We start from the raw sequence: 15,189 nt of genomic DNA, 5'->3' as shown, positions 1-15,189 counted from the left end.
TCTGCCAATGTGGTATACTGCATCCGCTGTACCCGGTGTGGCTTCCTCTACATCGGGGAAACCAAGCAGAGGCTCGGGGACCGCTTTGCAGAACACCTACGCTCGGTTCGCAGTAAACAACTGCACCTCCCAGTCGCGAACCATTTCAACTCCCCCTCCCATTCCTCAGACGACATGTCCATCCTGGGCCTCCTGCAGTGCCACAACGATGCCACCCGAAGGTTGCAGGAACAGCAACTCATATTCCGCTTGGGAACCCTGCAGCCCAATGGTATCAATGTGGATTTCACAAGCTTCAAAATCTCCCCTCCCCCTACCGCATCCCAAAACCAGTCCAGCTCGTCCCCGCCTCCCTAACCCGTTCTTCCTCCCACCTATCCCCTCCTCCCACCTCAAGCCGCACCCCCATCTCCTACCGACTAACCTCGTCCCGCCCCCTTGAACTGTCCCGCCCCCTTGAACTGTCCGTCCTCCTTGGACTGACCTATCCCCTCCCTAACTCCCCACCTACACTCACCTTTACTGGCTCCATCCCCACCTCTTTGACCTGTCTGTCTCCTCTCCACCTATCCTCTCCTCTATCCATCTTCTATTCGCCTCCCACTCTCTCCCCATTTATTTCAGAACCCCCTTCCCCTCCCCCTTTTCTGATGAAGGGTCTAGGCCCGAAACGTCAGCCTTTCTGCTCCTATGATGCTGCTTGGCCTGCTGTGTTCATCCAGCTCTACACCTTGTTGTCTCGGATTCTCCAGCATCTGCAGTTCCTACTATCTCAGATATTTTTAATTAACCTGTTCAAATAAGTTATGACACAGCTTTGGAGCAGATAGGACTTGAATCCTGGGCCTTCTAGTTCAGAAGTAGGGACACCACTACTACACCACAAGGGTCCCAAATAGTACCTGAGTCTTAATGACAAGGATGGAATTTATTTTCTATTCCTAACAAAACATCCTAATCAACAAGTGTGAAGCGTTGCTTACTGACAAATCAAGGACATTAATGCATGTTTTTATATGTACCACAGAAGCAAAGTGTTAGACACCTTCAATTGATTTTTGAAGTGAGTTGTGGGCTCATGCAGTCAGTGTGGATTTGTTGCAAGCACAAAGAGTTAATGGTTCCTAAGCGTTTCTGATTGTTAACTATAAGCAGGAGGTAATTATAGAGTCATACAGCACCAAAGCAGACCATTCGGTCCAACCAGTCCATGCCGACCATAATCCCAAACTAAACCAGTCCCACCTGCCTGCTCCTGGCCCATATGCCTCCAAATCTTTCCTATTCATGTACTTATCCAAATATCTTTTAAACACTGTAATTGTACCCACATCCACCACCTGCTCAGGAAGTTCACTCCATGTGCGAACCACCCTCTGTGTAAAAGATTTGTCCCTCATGACTTTTTAAAATCTCTCTCCTCTCACCTTAAAAATATGCCCCCTAGTCTTGAAATGACCCCATCCTAAGAAAAGAGACTTTTTTTTTAATTAAAGGAGGACTGTAAATTGGAACCTATAACTTTATTCACTCACAGGATGTGGTCGACTCTGTGCAGGCCAGCATTCATTACCCATCCCTAATTGGCCAGAGGACAGTTAAGAGTTAACCATTTGCTGTGGGTCTGGAATCACATGTAAGATGGCAGATTTCCTTCCCTAAAGGACATTAGTGAACAAGATGGGTTTTTCCAACAATCGACAATGGATTCACGGTCATCATTAGGCTTTTTATTGATTGAATTCAAATAATTCCACCATCTGCTGTGGCAGGGTTTGAGCCCGGGTTCCCAGAATATTAATACTAGATTAATACTCTAGCGATAATACCACCAGGCCATTGCCTCCTGTACTTGCCACTAACCCTATCTATACCCCTCATTATTTTATAAACTTCTATAAAGTCGCCTCTCAACTTTCTGTGCTCCAGTGAAAAAAGTCCCAGCCTATCTTTATAACTCAAACATTCCATACCTGGCAACATCCTGGTAAATCTCTTCTGAATCTTCTGAACTCTCTCCAACTTACTAATATCCTTCCAATAACTGGGTGACCAGAACTGTACACAGTATACCAGAACAGGCCTTACCAATGTCCCGTGCAACCTCAGCAAGAATTCCTATACTCAACTCCCATACTCAGAGGTCTGAGCAAGAATTGGGGACATCCTTCCAATTCCTGGTACATTCCTGGAACTGCCAGGTTGCTTTTGTTGGGGCGTGGGTCTTAGACAGTGGGAAGGTGAAGTGTATTTTCCCTCAAAAGTGATCTACCTTTCTCATCCCGTTTATCCCTTCCATAGGAGATGGCCTAGTTAGTGTGGTTGCTTGGGAAAAGTGAGGATATTGATGTGCGATGTCACGCCATAATGGTAAAGACTACGCTTGATGGATCTGTCGGTCCTTTCCTGACTGTACATAGTGACAACAATATTCCTGGATTGAATAGTGATGATTGAGAAATTCGATTGGAGAAGTTACCATTGGAGACCAAACTCCAACAAGATACAGGTTTTTATCATATGCACTTAATTTGTATAAAGCAACTATTCTGCACTCACAGATTTTTACTCAGCGAATCACCCTCCTTTTATTGAGGAAGTAAGCTGGCTAGCAATGCTGGGTCAACCTCTAGCACCTTAGATCGACAACTCAAACAGCGAAGCTGGGAGCTCTCAATCTCAAATTGGGGACAGCGACAGTAATGTTTCTGTCACTTTTTGAAACAGCTACTATAGGTGAAGGTGAAAGTGAAGGGGTGCTAGGGTCCCTCCATGTGATCAGTCATGACGCATACACACACACACATACTTATGCCCCTGAATTAAACATATTTGCACGTAACTGAATACCTGCCACTTGCTGATGGTACCAAACTGTGGGGCTGCTTGCTACTGATCCCAATGCTGACCTTGACTGAGAATTTGGCCCCATATCACTCTACGCATTGACTAGACTTTCTCCCACTGAAGGTGAAACCTCTTTCAAATAATCACCTGTGTTTCTGAGGCTGGATCCTGCAAGGCTTCTGGATTCTGCAAGGCCTCGGGATTCTGCAAGCTCCAGCAAGGTAAGGAACATGGTATGACCTTGGGGCTTAACAGTGTTATCCTGTGAAGAGGAGCTGGAAGACGAGGTATCTACAGATGATCCTTGCCACGTCATCCTGACCTCCTGCTGGCCTTCTCCTCGCAAGTACTTATCGGAAAGTGTTGGCTCATTGTAGAGGCAGCGGCGTGATTTCAGCACTTGTCTCCGTTCTGCAGTAAAAGGGAAAATCTGCAAAATTATACCATTACCCAATAAATTGCAAACTATTCTTTTTCTCTCACTGATTCAATCAAGGGTGTAACAGTGGATCCCTCCTTGAATATCCCTGAATGAGTCTGCATGTTAGTTACAAACCCATAGCTGTTCCCAACAGGTTACCATAATCAACATGTGTGCAAGATTACTTCAATACAGATAACTATGCAGCTATTAATGCATGTATACTTTCGTATGTACCATGAAGCAAAGTATTCAGTGTCTTCAATATGCAAATCAATTCACAATTCAAAAGGTCTATGAAATAATTAACATCATTTTGGAGCTGCTGATAATTTTTAAATGTAAAATTGTGAAGTTATCAAGAATTATTACATGATGGGCAGCATTATTATGACTAAACCTCAGTCAGACGTATTTTTATTTCATTCCTCTGAACTTTAATTACCTTCTCTAGGCAATGTGACCAAAACACTATGGTAGTTACTAAAATAATAAGACCATAAGAAATAGAAACAGGAGGAGGCCATTCGACTCCTCGAACCTGCTCTGCCAATTAATACGATCGTGGCTAATGTGATATTCCTCGCCTGCATTTTCCCCACAACCCTTCATTCCCTGGCCGATCAAGAATCTTTCTATCTAAATAGACACAAAGGCTCTGCCTTCACAGCTCTCTGTGGCAGGGAGTTCCAAAGACTCATAACTCCCTAACTCATTCTTGAACCTTTTATTCTGAGCCTATACCCTCTTGTCCTAGGCTCTCTTATGAGAGAAAATATTCTCTCAGCATTTACCCTGTCAAGCTCCTTAAGAATACTTTATGTTCACCTCTCATTCTTCTAAATTCCAGTGAGTGGGGTAACAGTTGCTACAGTTAGAAACTAGGGGGCAGATTTTTGTGAAGTGAAAAGGAGGCGGGAAACAGGAAAGTTCCTGACTCCACAAACCTGTCTGCATTAAGGAGGCCTGTGCCTGCTATATTTTTGTTTCAGAGTGGCAGGTCAAATGGAATCGGAACTGCTGCCTCCATATAGAGCAACAGAGGTGAATGGATGATGAGGCTGCCAGGCTAGAAGGTGTGGCCCCATTTACTGGGACAATGACTCAGTTGTAACCATGACTGCTAGGACTTCAATCCCTCACTCTGCAAACACCCACTGTGCTCCCCAAACCTCCTCATTAACCTTTACATCCCCTCCATTCCCATTCTTACCTTCCATGCTCCTTCTATGAATCCTCAAATCTCCATTACTCATATTTACACTATACGCCTTCCTATAGCCCTATACATCCCCTCTCCCAGTATGTACTACATACACAACCAATGAGCCATTGTTAAGTCTTTTGAGATGATTCAAACTAACAACATAAGCAAGATTGTTTCGAAAAATCCTGCTACAACCAATTAAAGTTGTCAATCAATCATATCAAACCAATATCACCAGCTCTTCTCCATCTCACACCTCTTAGATCTTGGTGTGATTATACACACAAGCCACATCAAAAAATATTTACTACATGGTAATAGCAGTGCCAATAAAATAAAGCTCTAACTCCCCTATAAACTGTATAAACATTACCTGCTGTGCTGAGTGCATTAGTCATTCTTGAACTTCAGCCAAATATTGAAAACGAGACCATCTAGAAAAACAGGTGGTTGCTTCTGAGTACAGAGATATCTCAATGGCAATGCTGAATGCCTCTTCTGGTCGATGGCTCGAAAATGAGGACTCTATTGTTCACGACTCCTCTAGCTGGGAACCAAACTACTTCAGCAAAATTGGGTCGGCATGGTGGCTCAGTGGTTAACACTGCTGCGCCAAGTGACACGGATTCGATTCCAGCCTTGGGCAACTGTCTGTATGGAGTTTGCACATTCTCCCTATGCCTGCGTGAGTTTCCTCCGGGTGCTCCAGATTCCTCCCACGGTCCAAAGATATAGGTTAGGTGAATTGGTCATGCTAAATTACCCATAGGGTCCAGGGATGTGCAGGTTAGATGGATTAGCCACGGGAATTGCAGGGTTACAGGGATAAGGTAGCGGGGGGTGGTACTGCGTGGGATGCTCTTCATAGGGGAGGTGTGGACTTGATAGCCCGAAGAAGCTGCTTCCACACTGTAGGGATTCTATGAAATTGCAGAGAATTTGAACTTCCCTCTGCAAGATGCCAGGAAGGCGTGCAGGCTGGCTACCCACATCCTTTTCTTGGTTTGGCGAAACTGTCAGAAAAGGGAACGGTAGTATGAGTATCCTGGTATTAGGTCTTGCCTGTCACTTTTAAAGGCATCATGAGTTGGCCCAACCCAGCTGCAAACTGCCAATGTGAAAGGAATTAGGGGCATTCTTAACTTTACAGTATTACTAACACAGCGCTGAATTGGATAAAAGCAAACCACAAAACAGCACTGTGGGAAAATAGAGGTTGCTATGTTGGTGTACTGTACTGAGGCTGATGTAATGTTGAGGGAGCATTACACTATACCTGGGCTGGGAGCATTAAATGCAAGAATTGCCAGAGTCTTATTCTGTATCCAATGTGTGGTCTCCTGAGTCTTGTAGATGGGACAGTGCAGATGAAGCATTACTTTGTATCTAACCCTTGCTTCTCCTCAGGGAGTGCTGATGCAACCATGCGGAGAGAGAGTTTTTCTCCATTCACCAGTCCTCCAGCCCGTCTGGATGTTCTAGATGGGGACAATGTGGAGACAGTATTAGTCTGCATTCTGTGCTGTATTTTTTGGGAGTGCTTGGTGTTGAAACTGGTGACTAAATTGGAAACTGTTCATGAATGACTAATGCACTCAGCTCAGCAGGTAATGGATAAAATAGGAGGGGGAAAGTTTTGCTTGATTGACAATCCTCATGTCGAGGTGCAAAAAGGAAACACAAAAAGGAAAGCTGATGAGGCGTTGCCCAGAATATTGTACCTGTTTTTTCCATCCACTTCTTTTTCCTTGGCTTGTGACACATGTTCCTTAGTCTCATTTTCTTGATGCTTGGAGGTGTGGAGAAAGGACTTATCTCCTCCGTATTACTCTGTGCAGCTTCCTCTGGGCTTGTAGACTCCTCTCCATTTAAGCAGAATTCTGGGAAAGAAAAAATTGCTGGCTGTCCACTTCACTGGTTGAAGGTATATTATGCAATAACTGTATTTATATAGCACTTTTATTAATGTAGCAAAATGTCCGAAGGCCTTTCTTAAGAGCTTTATTAAATAAAATTTGACACCGAGGCGCATAAGGAGGTATTAGGATCGAAAAGCTTGGTCAAGGAGGCAGGTTTTGAGAAGCATTCTTTGAACACAGAGAGAGGAGTGGGAGGTTTAGGGAGAGAATCCCAACTTTAGTACACTAGGCAGTTTAAAACTGTGTCTGCCAACTGTGGGTAATAGGGATTTAACAAGAGGATAGCTTTGGAGGAGTAAAACAATGTTACAGGGTTGTGGGGCTGGAGGATGTCACAGAGAACGGGAGGAAGCAAGGTTATGGAAGGACTTATCAAAATGCTGCCAAAAATGTAAGAAAATTCAGGTTGCATGGCCTTTCAAAGCTTATCTACCCAGCAGTTTCACTCTAGCATATGACATTCAATTGCATTTAAAACGATTAGTGATAAGAATAGTGATGCAGGAGTTAGTGCAGAATTTTGATCTTTGACCTGGCTCCAGGTCATAGCATGTAGAATCCCTACAGTGTGGAAGCAGGCCATTCAGCCTATCGAGTCCACACTGACTATCCTAAGAGTATCCTTCCCAGGCCCCTAGCCTATCCATGTAACCCTGCATTTCCCATGGCTAACCCACCTATCCTGCACACTATGGGCAATTTAGCATGGCCAATCCACCCTAACCCACACATCTTTGGACTGTGGGAGGAAATCAGAGCATCCAAAGGAAACCCATGCAGATACAAGGCGAATGTGCAAACTCCACGCGAGGGTGGAATTGAACCCAGGTCCCCAGCACTGTGAGGCAGTAGTGCTAACCACTTAGCCACAATGCCAGCCAATGTCAATTGATGACTTTTTATTACTCTATCAGATGGGGGAAAGACTCAGATCTCTAAATCCAGACCTGGAATTTTTCACATTGGGATTAAGATTTTCACGTTGGGATTAAAACCTACAGATTTCTCAAGCAGTGGATCAGGAAGAAAACGTGGGACCAGTTTCTCATGAACAACTAGGTCTAGCAACGTTTGCCTTATCTATAACCCAGACATAAAGAAAAGACAGACAATCTCTGATTACTATCTAAACTCTCAAAGATACAAAAAAGGTTCTGGACTCCCACTGCTGACCTATTTGTGACTGAGTTCGCCCAAAGCTTAAAGAAGCTTGCAATAAGGAAAGGACCATCCAGTCCACAAAGCCAGGAGTTCAAAGACACTACAGATAAGTCAGATGATCTTTGGGAAACTTGTAAAGTTAAAGACGATGTTTCATTGGAAGATATCATACACTCACCACTTTCATCAATGGCCACATAATGGTCCTTCAACAGAGTTTTAGTGTTGCTGATGTATCTGTTAAGAAATGCAATGTATCGCAAAACCTGGTTCAGAATCTCCTTCTGTAAAAGACAATAGAACTTTTGTTAAGAAGCGCTTTTCCTGTCAATAAGGACGTGCCAAAGTGATTCACCGCAAATTGAGTACTTGTATAAACCAGTGCATGTTGTGATTTGAACAAACACAGCAGATAGATCTCACACAGAAAGATCTCACAACAGATGTGGTATCAACAACCTGTCAATCTGCATTTGGTCACAGGCTTACATGTTTGGATAGTGCACTGGGAAGGTCCACTGCTTTTTTTCATGGGATCTTTAACATCAACCTGAACAAGCAAGTAGAGCAATGGTTTGTGGTGTTATCTGAGAGTACCCCCAACAGTGTTGTACTCACTCAGTACCTCACTGAAGTGCCAAATGTCTGGAATGGGGCTTGGCCCCATACCATTCAGACTTTGAGGTGATAGTCATGGTTGGAAGTAATCATGGGTGGTGACTTACTCTCTCAATATTTGGAACTGTCTCATTGGAGAAAAAACAAAAAAAGTTCAGAAATGCTAGCAAACTGAAGTAAGGACAGAAAATTCTGAATATATACAGTGCTTGAAAAAGGGGAAAGATAGAGTTTGGGTTGAAATTGAGCAACATAAATGGGAACTTCATAACAGCGAATCTATCTGTTCCTTAACCAGAGACAGACATAGCGCTGCAAGTTCCTATTTATATGGGCATGATTTTTATCTCACTTCCAACCTATTTTTTTGCTTCACAGTGGAATTTTGCCAACCCAATATCCTGGCTTTCTTCTTTCCCTCAATGTTAGTTATGGCAAGACTAGATGCAAAGTATATGCCATTTTAACATGCCCAAGACTCAGGGAAATGACGAGACACCTTTCTGTGTTCTGTGGATGATTTTTTTCAACTGTAGTGTTGTGGATCCTCAGGTGATTGATTAAACAGTCCGATTCTGGATGCACACATCCTGTCACAGACAGAGCAGATGGTATTTGGGTAAATGGTTCAGCGGGTGGCTAGCTCGAGTTTTCACACGTTCCTTGTGCTGTTTGCACTTGGCCTCCACTTGGACTTGCTGAAGATGCTTGGATGTTTCTTTTCCAAATTGGGCAGTCTTGAGCTGGAGATTCCTACGAGTTGGTGGGGATATTGCATTTTCTTTAGGGAGATTTTGATAACATCCTTGAAGCATTTCCTCTGCCCTCCTAGTAACCGTGACGAAGTTCAGCGTAGAGAGCTCATTTTGGGAGTCTTCTTCAGGCATGGTGATGATGTGGCCTGCCCAATGCAGCTATTGACAGTAACCTGTGCCTTGATGCTAGGTACAGTGGTGTGAGAGAGGACCATGATATTGGAACACCTATCCTGCTGTTAGATTTGCAGGATTTTGAGGGGGACATTGCTGGTGATATTTCTCAAGGAATTTGAGGTGTCTGCTGTACATTGTCCACAACTCTTACATACAGAAGGCCTAGTAACACTGCTGCTCTATAGACCATGAGCTTTGTACTAGGTTTGAGATCTTTTGTTATCAGGCATACTTTTCCCCAGATGGCATAATATCGCAATGGCATATTGGAATCAGTGTTGAGTTTCATCATCAATAGCAGTGTTGAGCAGGCTGGTAGAAGATTTGGATTCTTGTGGATGCCAGCCTAAAACCCATTCTCTTAGATGACAGCATCAATACATCAACGGCTTGGGGCTTGGCCTCTGAGATTTTGCGTGTGTAAACATCATTTAGATACTGTAGTTCAACTTCAGAGGTTTTCGTAGTCTTAGTTCTGGACTGGAGGTCATACAGGTTGGGCAGTTTCTGCTCATGCTGCAGAGCAGTTCCACTCGGGCAGGAAGTTTCATTGATATAGGGTGAAGAGTTGCAGCAAGGAACATGGAGAAGAGTGTTACTGCAATGACACAGACTTGCCTGACCCCAGTTCGTACTCGTTACTGGATCTGTGGTGGATCCTTTGGTGAGAATCACTGCTTCTATGCTGTCATGCAGCAGGCGGAGGAGGATGGTGACAAATTTCCGTATGTAATCAAATTGAAGCATCCCCTCTGGGTGACAGAGTTGAAGGCCTTTATGAGGTCAAAGAAGGCCATGTACAAGGATTGCAGCAGCTGTGTGCACTTGTTTTGCTGTGAAGACCATGTCCACCCTACCTCCCGAGGACGGAATGTACATTGTGACTCCAGGAGGAATTCTTCAGCCAGCAGGAGGCGGCTTGATACAACATTCTCTGTGCTAGACAGCAAGAATAAACCTCTGTAGTTACCACAAATAATTTAGTCTCCTTTCTTGAGAATGGGCACAATTACAGTGTCTCAGAGATCCTCTGGAATCCTGTTCTCTCTCCAGAGGTTGTGTATACATGCCTAGGCTGTACTCCGTTGTATTTTTGTATCATGTTGGGGATTCTGTCTGTGCCAGCGGCCTTGTAGGTTCTCAGATGTCAGATGGCCTTTCCAACCCCATGCTGAGCTGGCGTTCTGCTGAGATGGTGAGGGGTAGCATGCTGTAGGATGATGTTGAGGAGATCCTACAAGCGCCCCTTCCAACAAATGCTCGCTGTTTCTCTGTCCCTTATGAGCACCACTCTGTTCTTAGCTCCTGGTGGGTTAGGTCTTTGGGCTGAAGATGGTCTTGGTTTTACTCAAGAATTCATGCATGGTTGTCCATAAGTTGCAGATTTGTCGGGCTTTTTCTAATCACCAGCCGTTCTTTGGCTCACGGATTTTTTTTTAATTGAACCTAGGCCCTCATTTAACTGCAAACCTGTTTCTCTATCTTGTGAGTATTGTTGGTGTTTCCAATTCCCAAATATCTTGCATTTGCAACTTAATAGCTCTGTGATCTTCCAGTCATTCTTGTCAAACCAGACTTGAGACTTCCTGTGGAGATACCTAAAATTTTCTAGCAGGTGCTGTTTACGATGGATTTAAGGGCAGACCAGGCACTGTGGATACTCTGAGGCTCCTGTCTATTGAATATTACTAGATTGACGGTGAGGTGCTGACTGAGTAGGTCTTTCCTTGCAGAGGCCCTGACATTGAGTTCAATTGCACTGTCATTGAATTTCCTTTGACAGTGCTTCTGCTATTTTAAGGCCAGACTGATGGAGATAATAGCTGATTACTGCTGGACTGGTCATCACCTAACCTGGTTTACTGTCATGGCCCAGGAGATGCAGTCACTCATATGGTCCATTATTCAGATTGTGAAGTAGTCAAGCAGAAGTGCCAATGTCTTGAGAGCATTGCCATGAGGTCTTGTATTTGTCTCTCTGATGAACTGGGTGATTCTTATGACCAAACCACGTTATAGGAATTTCATCAGGAGGAGGACTGTATTGCTGTTTTTATTCCCCACACCTCTTTGCCAATCACACATTCTCAGGAGTCTGCATCCTTCTCCACTAAAGCAATAAAAGCACCATGGAGAATCAGCTTGCAGATAATGACTGATCAAGGCTGGAGTAGAATTCCTTTTTGACTCATTTGCTGCCTCTAGGTTTGGAGCATATACATTGACGACTGGTCTGAGTACTCTTTCTGAATTATACTGGGCCGAAAGATTCACTTATCCCACGAGGTGGCTCACTGAGATAATAAACTAATTTGTTTTTTATGTTAAAAGCAACCCCATGGATTTGGCATTCATCTTCTGACTTACTTTTCCAGAAGAAGATGTATTCATCACCTTGTTTTCCAAGCTGGCTTTCTCCCACCTGTCTTGGCTCACTCAGGGCAATAATGCTAACATCATAGCACCAGAGTTCCTGAGACATTCAGATCCATTGCTGCTGGGATTGTCCGTGAGGATATTCATGTTCCACATCTCAGCCTCATTTTGAGGAGTGGCAAATGATGGATGGCTTCTTTTAACTTGGGGGTCACTGTCACATATTGACTACTGCAGGTACCTGATGCAGCAAGGTCTTTGACCAAAAGCAGGATGCCACAGACAATTAGAATAGAAGCCCTACAGTGTGGAATCAGGCCATTCGGCCCATTGAGTCCACATCGAGTCTCCAAAGAGTGTCCCATCCAGACCCAGCCCCCTACTTTATTTCTGTAACCTCACATATCCCATGGCCAAAACATCTCACCCACACATCTTTTGGGCTGAGGGAGGAAACCAGAGCACCCGGAGGAAACCCACGCAGACATGGGGAGAACACGCAAACTCCACGCAGACAGTTGTCTGAGAGTGGAATCGAACATGGGTCCCTGGCGCTGTGAGGCAACAGTGCTAACCACTGAGCCACGGTGCCGTCCCAGATCAGATTCTGACTGAACAGATGCAAACGGTGTTGTCTCTAACCTTCCCCCCTCCCTCAGCAGCCTAGAAGCCTGCACTCCTGTTTGCTTGTGGTCAGTTTCATCCACACCAGCTGCTCAATGAGCTTGCCAATTAGTATAAAATCAGGGACCAATTTGTGGTGTATGCCCATCTGTATCTGATATCTCGGACACATTGCTCACAGACAGCTTTTTTTTACACACAGGCACTCCGTATATATTCATCCAGTGTGGCTACAACAGCAGGTTAAAGGCTTGGAATCCTGAAATGTGTAAGTTATCTCTTGACTCCCTAAAACGTGTCCACTATCTACAAAGCACAAGTGAGGAATGTGATGTATTACTCTCCATTTATCTGGATGAGTGCAGCTCCAACTACAATCAAAACGTTCAACGCCAATGCATTTGTAATTGGGATATGGGAGTCACTGATTGGACCAGAATACTCATCTCCAACATTGCCCATCACCAACTGCCAGTTAAAAGCCAACCACAGTGTTGGCCAGACTGGGTAAGGATGGCAGATTTCCTTCCATAAAGGACATGAGAGATCCAGATGCCTATTCATGACAACTGGGTGGCATGTTGACTCAGTGGTTCTCATGGCACCAGGGAGCCAGGTTTGATTCCACCCTCAGGTGACTGTCTGTGTGGAGTTTGCACGTTTTCCCCATGTCTGCATGGGTTTCCTCCATGTGCTCTGGTTTCCTCCCATGGTCCAAAAATGTGCAGATTAAGTGGATTGGGCATGCTATAGCTGCCCATAGTATGTGTAGGTTAGGTGCAAATGTAAGGTTACAGCAATAGGGTGGGTCTGGGTAGGGTGCTCTTCAGAAAGTTGGCGTGGACTTGTTGGGCCACACTGTAGGGATTCTATGGACTAACAGCAATTATATGGTTGGTGTTAATGTACTAGTTTATTCCAGTTTTTAAAAACTGAATTCAAATTTCACCATCAGTCATGGAGAGATTCAAACCCATGTTTTTACAACATTAGCTTGGAGTTCTGTGTTACTAGTAAAGTGACATTATCACACCACTACTTCCCCAAGGTGTTACTATTTCTGTGGTCAAGCAGAGATTTCTATTGGACAATTATCTAACTAACTGGATATGCCTTTCAGAGGGGGTCAGTTAGCTCAGTTGGTGATGCAGAGTGATAGCAAGTTTGGGTTCAATTCCTGCACCAGCTCAGGCTACCATGAAGGACTCTTTCTCAACCTCTCCCCTTGCCTGAGGAGTGGTGACCCTCAAGTTAAACTCACCAATTGTTTATCTCTAATGAGAGAGCTGCCTTACAGGACTACAGCAATTTTACCTTTCAATGCTCCCATCAATCCCTTACTCCAGTTGTTGCAATTGTTTTAACATCGGAACTGTCACTACGTGAAGGGTGATAGGCTAACAGCTTCCAAAACAACTGGGTCTTCTAACCAAGCCACCTCAGCACTCACTCACCCCCATAGCCATCTATGGTCTGCTTCCGGAGCCAGTAGGCCCAATTCTAGCCGTAGGTCTGTATGAAGAACTGTGCACTGTTGAAGAAGTATTGGTAAACTGCAACGACCACTTAAACTGAGAACACGAAAACTGGTAGGCAACACAGGAGTGGCAGAAGGGACGGCGGGTTCATTTTGGTTTTGCCGACCTGAGCGAGCAAGTTGCTATTTCTTGTACCTTTGTAAGCCTTTTCTCCCGTTTCTGTGGAGGGACTGGTAGAATGGCAGCCAGCTCCCGCAGTGAGTTCACATTACTGCGATACTGCTCCCTGGGAAGAGATCACACAACAGATTCCTGAGAGGACGCTTGCTTCACAAATGGATTGTTTCAATAAATGAAAACAACATGAGAATGGGCATGTGAAGGTGGGAAGGGGATAGATGGTGGAAAGGATGACGTGAGGGAGGAAGTGAAGGGATAAATGTGGGAATGACTGAAGGGAGAGGTTCAAATTTGGCTCCTGCCCCCTTTGTGCCCATTGGACGGGGCCCAGCAATTACACATTCGTGGCACACAGGTCTATGGGCTGGGAACAGGTAAGCAGAAAATGTAATTGCTGAACTTCCGCTGTTGAGGAGGGTGCTTAATCCTTGATCAGAATGATTCTGAAAGCAAACTCTAACGTCAGCGTTGAGGCCCCAGAATTTCTTTATGTAAAACTCTGCAGACTGCGATGGTACGCTGCTTTTGACAAGATGGGACCTGTCTGAGACCTTACAGCACCACCTACTGGGGAGCTATGGATATTAAAACACGTTACAAGCAAATGACAACTTGCATTTATATAGCACCCCTTTTTTTTCAAATCAATCTGTTCAGTGATGTTATTATACACCACTGGAGTAGACAGGAATGGAACCCAGGCCTCCTGGCTCAGAGGAAGGGATGCCACCACTGTGCCAAAGACCCCTCCTTTAATGTCATTGCAGATTTACAGCACCTGAGCAGGCCACTTGGTACAACTAGTTTATTCTTTTTATAAGCCTACTCCCATGCCATTTGCACATCCTTCTGTTCCTTTCTCCCTCATGCACTTATCTGGCTTCCCTTAAACATACACTGAAACCGTTCAATGCAGTAGCAATGTCCAGATTCTCAACAATTTCTGGGTAAAGATGTTCCTCCTGAATCCCCCATTAGGTTTATTGATGACTGTCTTACAGTTATGGCCCTCTATTCTGAACTGCTCTTGAGGGAGAAAGATCCCAGGGTGACCAAGTATGTGCTGGGGATGGGTCAGGACAAAAACCCTTCAGTACACCTCTTGCAGTTTGCCTCTCATGGTATGCTTATTAGAGGATGCAGGAGATTTGCACTGAGCAGGAGAATTTCATAAGTGTCCCAATTAAACTTACTGAAATTTGCAATGTGTTTACAACTGGAAGCGTTAGTTAGCAGCTGGGATTATTGTGTAATTAAAAGGAACACAGGATACACTCCACCACACTATTAGAGGTAAATAATCACTGAATGGAGGACTTGCACACGCAGGCACCTCCAGCAAATACTGACACACTCAGGCACCTCCTATAAACACTGAGACACCCAGGCACCTCCTATAAACACTGACACACCCAGGCACCTCCTA

General features: G+C 44.5%; 1 protein-coding gene across 1 annotated transcript in view; it reads right to left on the bottom strand.

Annotated features, from left to right (window-relative positions):
• The window catches only part of LOC109923047 (meiosis initiator protein), a 61,436-nt gene that overhangs the window by 27,804 nt on the left and 18,443 nt on the right, over positions 1–15,189 (bottom strand). The window contains exons 4-7 of the mRNA XM_020523092.2: positions 13,779–13,869; positions 7,734–7,839; positions 6,197–6,355; positions 2,995–3,258 (exon numbers count right to left, since the gene is read on the bottom strand). Coding sequence (XP_020378681.1) covers positions 2,995–3,258; positions 6,197–6,355; positions 7,734–7,839; positions 13,779–13,869 — 620 coding nt within the window. The remainder of the gene's footprint in view (positions 1–2,994; positions 3,259–6,196; positions 6,356–7,733; positions 7,840–13,778; positions 13,870–15,189) is intronic.

The sequence above is a fragment of the Rhincodon typus genome, chromosome 39 (genome assembly GCF_021869965.1).
Source record: "Rhincodon typus isolate 14 chromosome 39, sRhiTyp1.1, whole genome shotgun sequence".
Classification (NCBI taxonomy): Eukaryota; Metazoa; Chordata; class Chondrichthyes; order Orectolobiformes; family Rhincodontidae; genus Rhincodon; species Rhincodon typus.
This window is presented reverse-complemented; position numbering and strand designations above follow the sequence as displayed.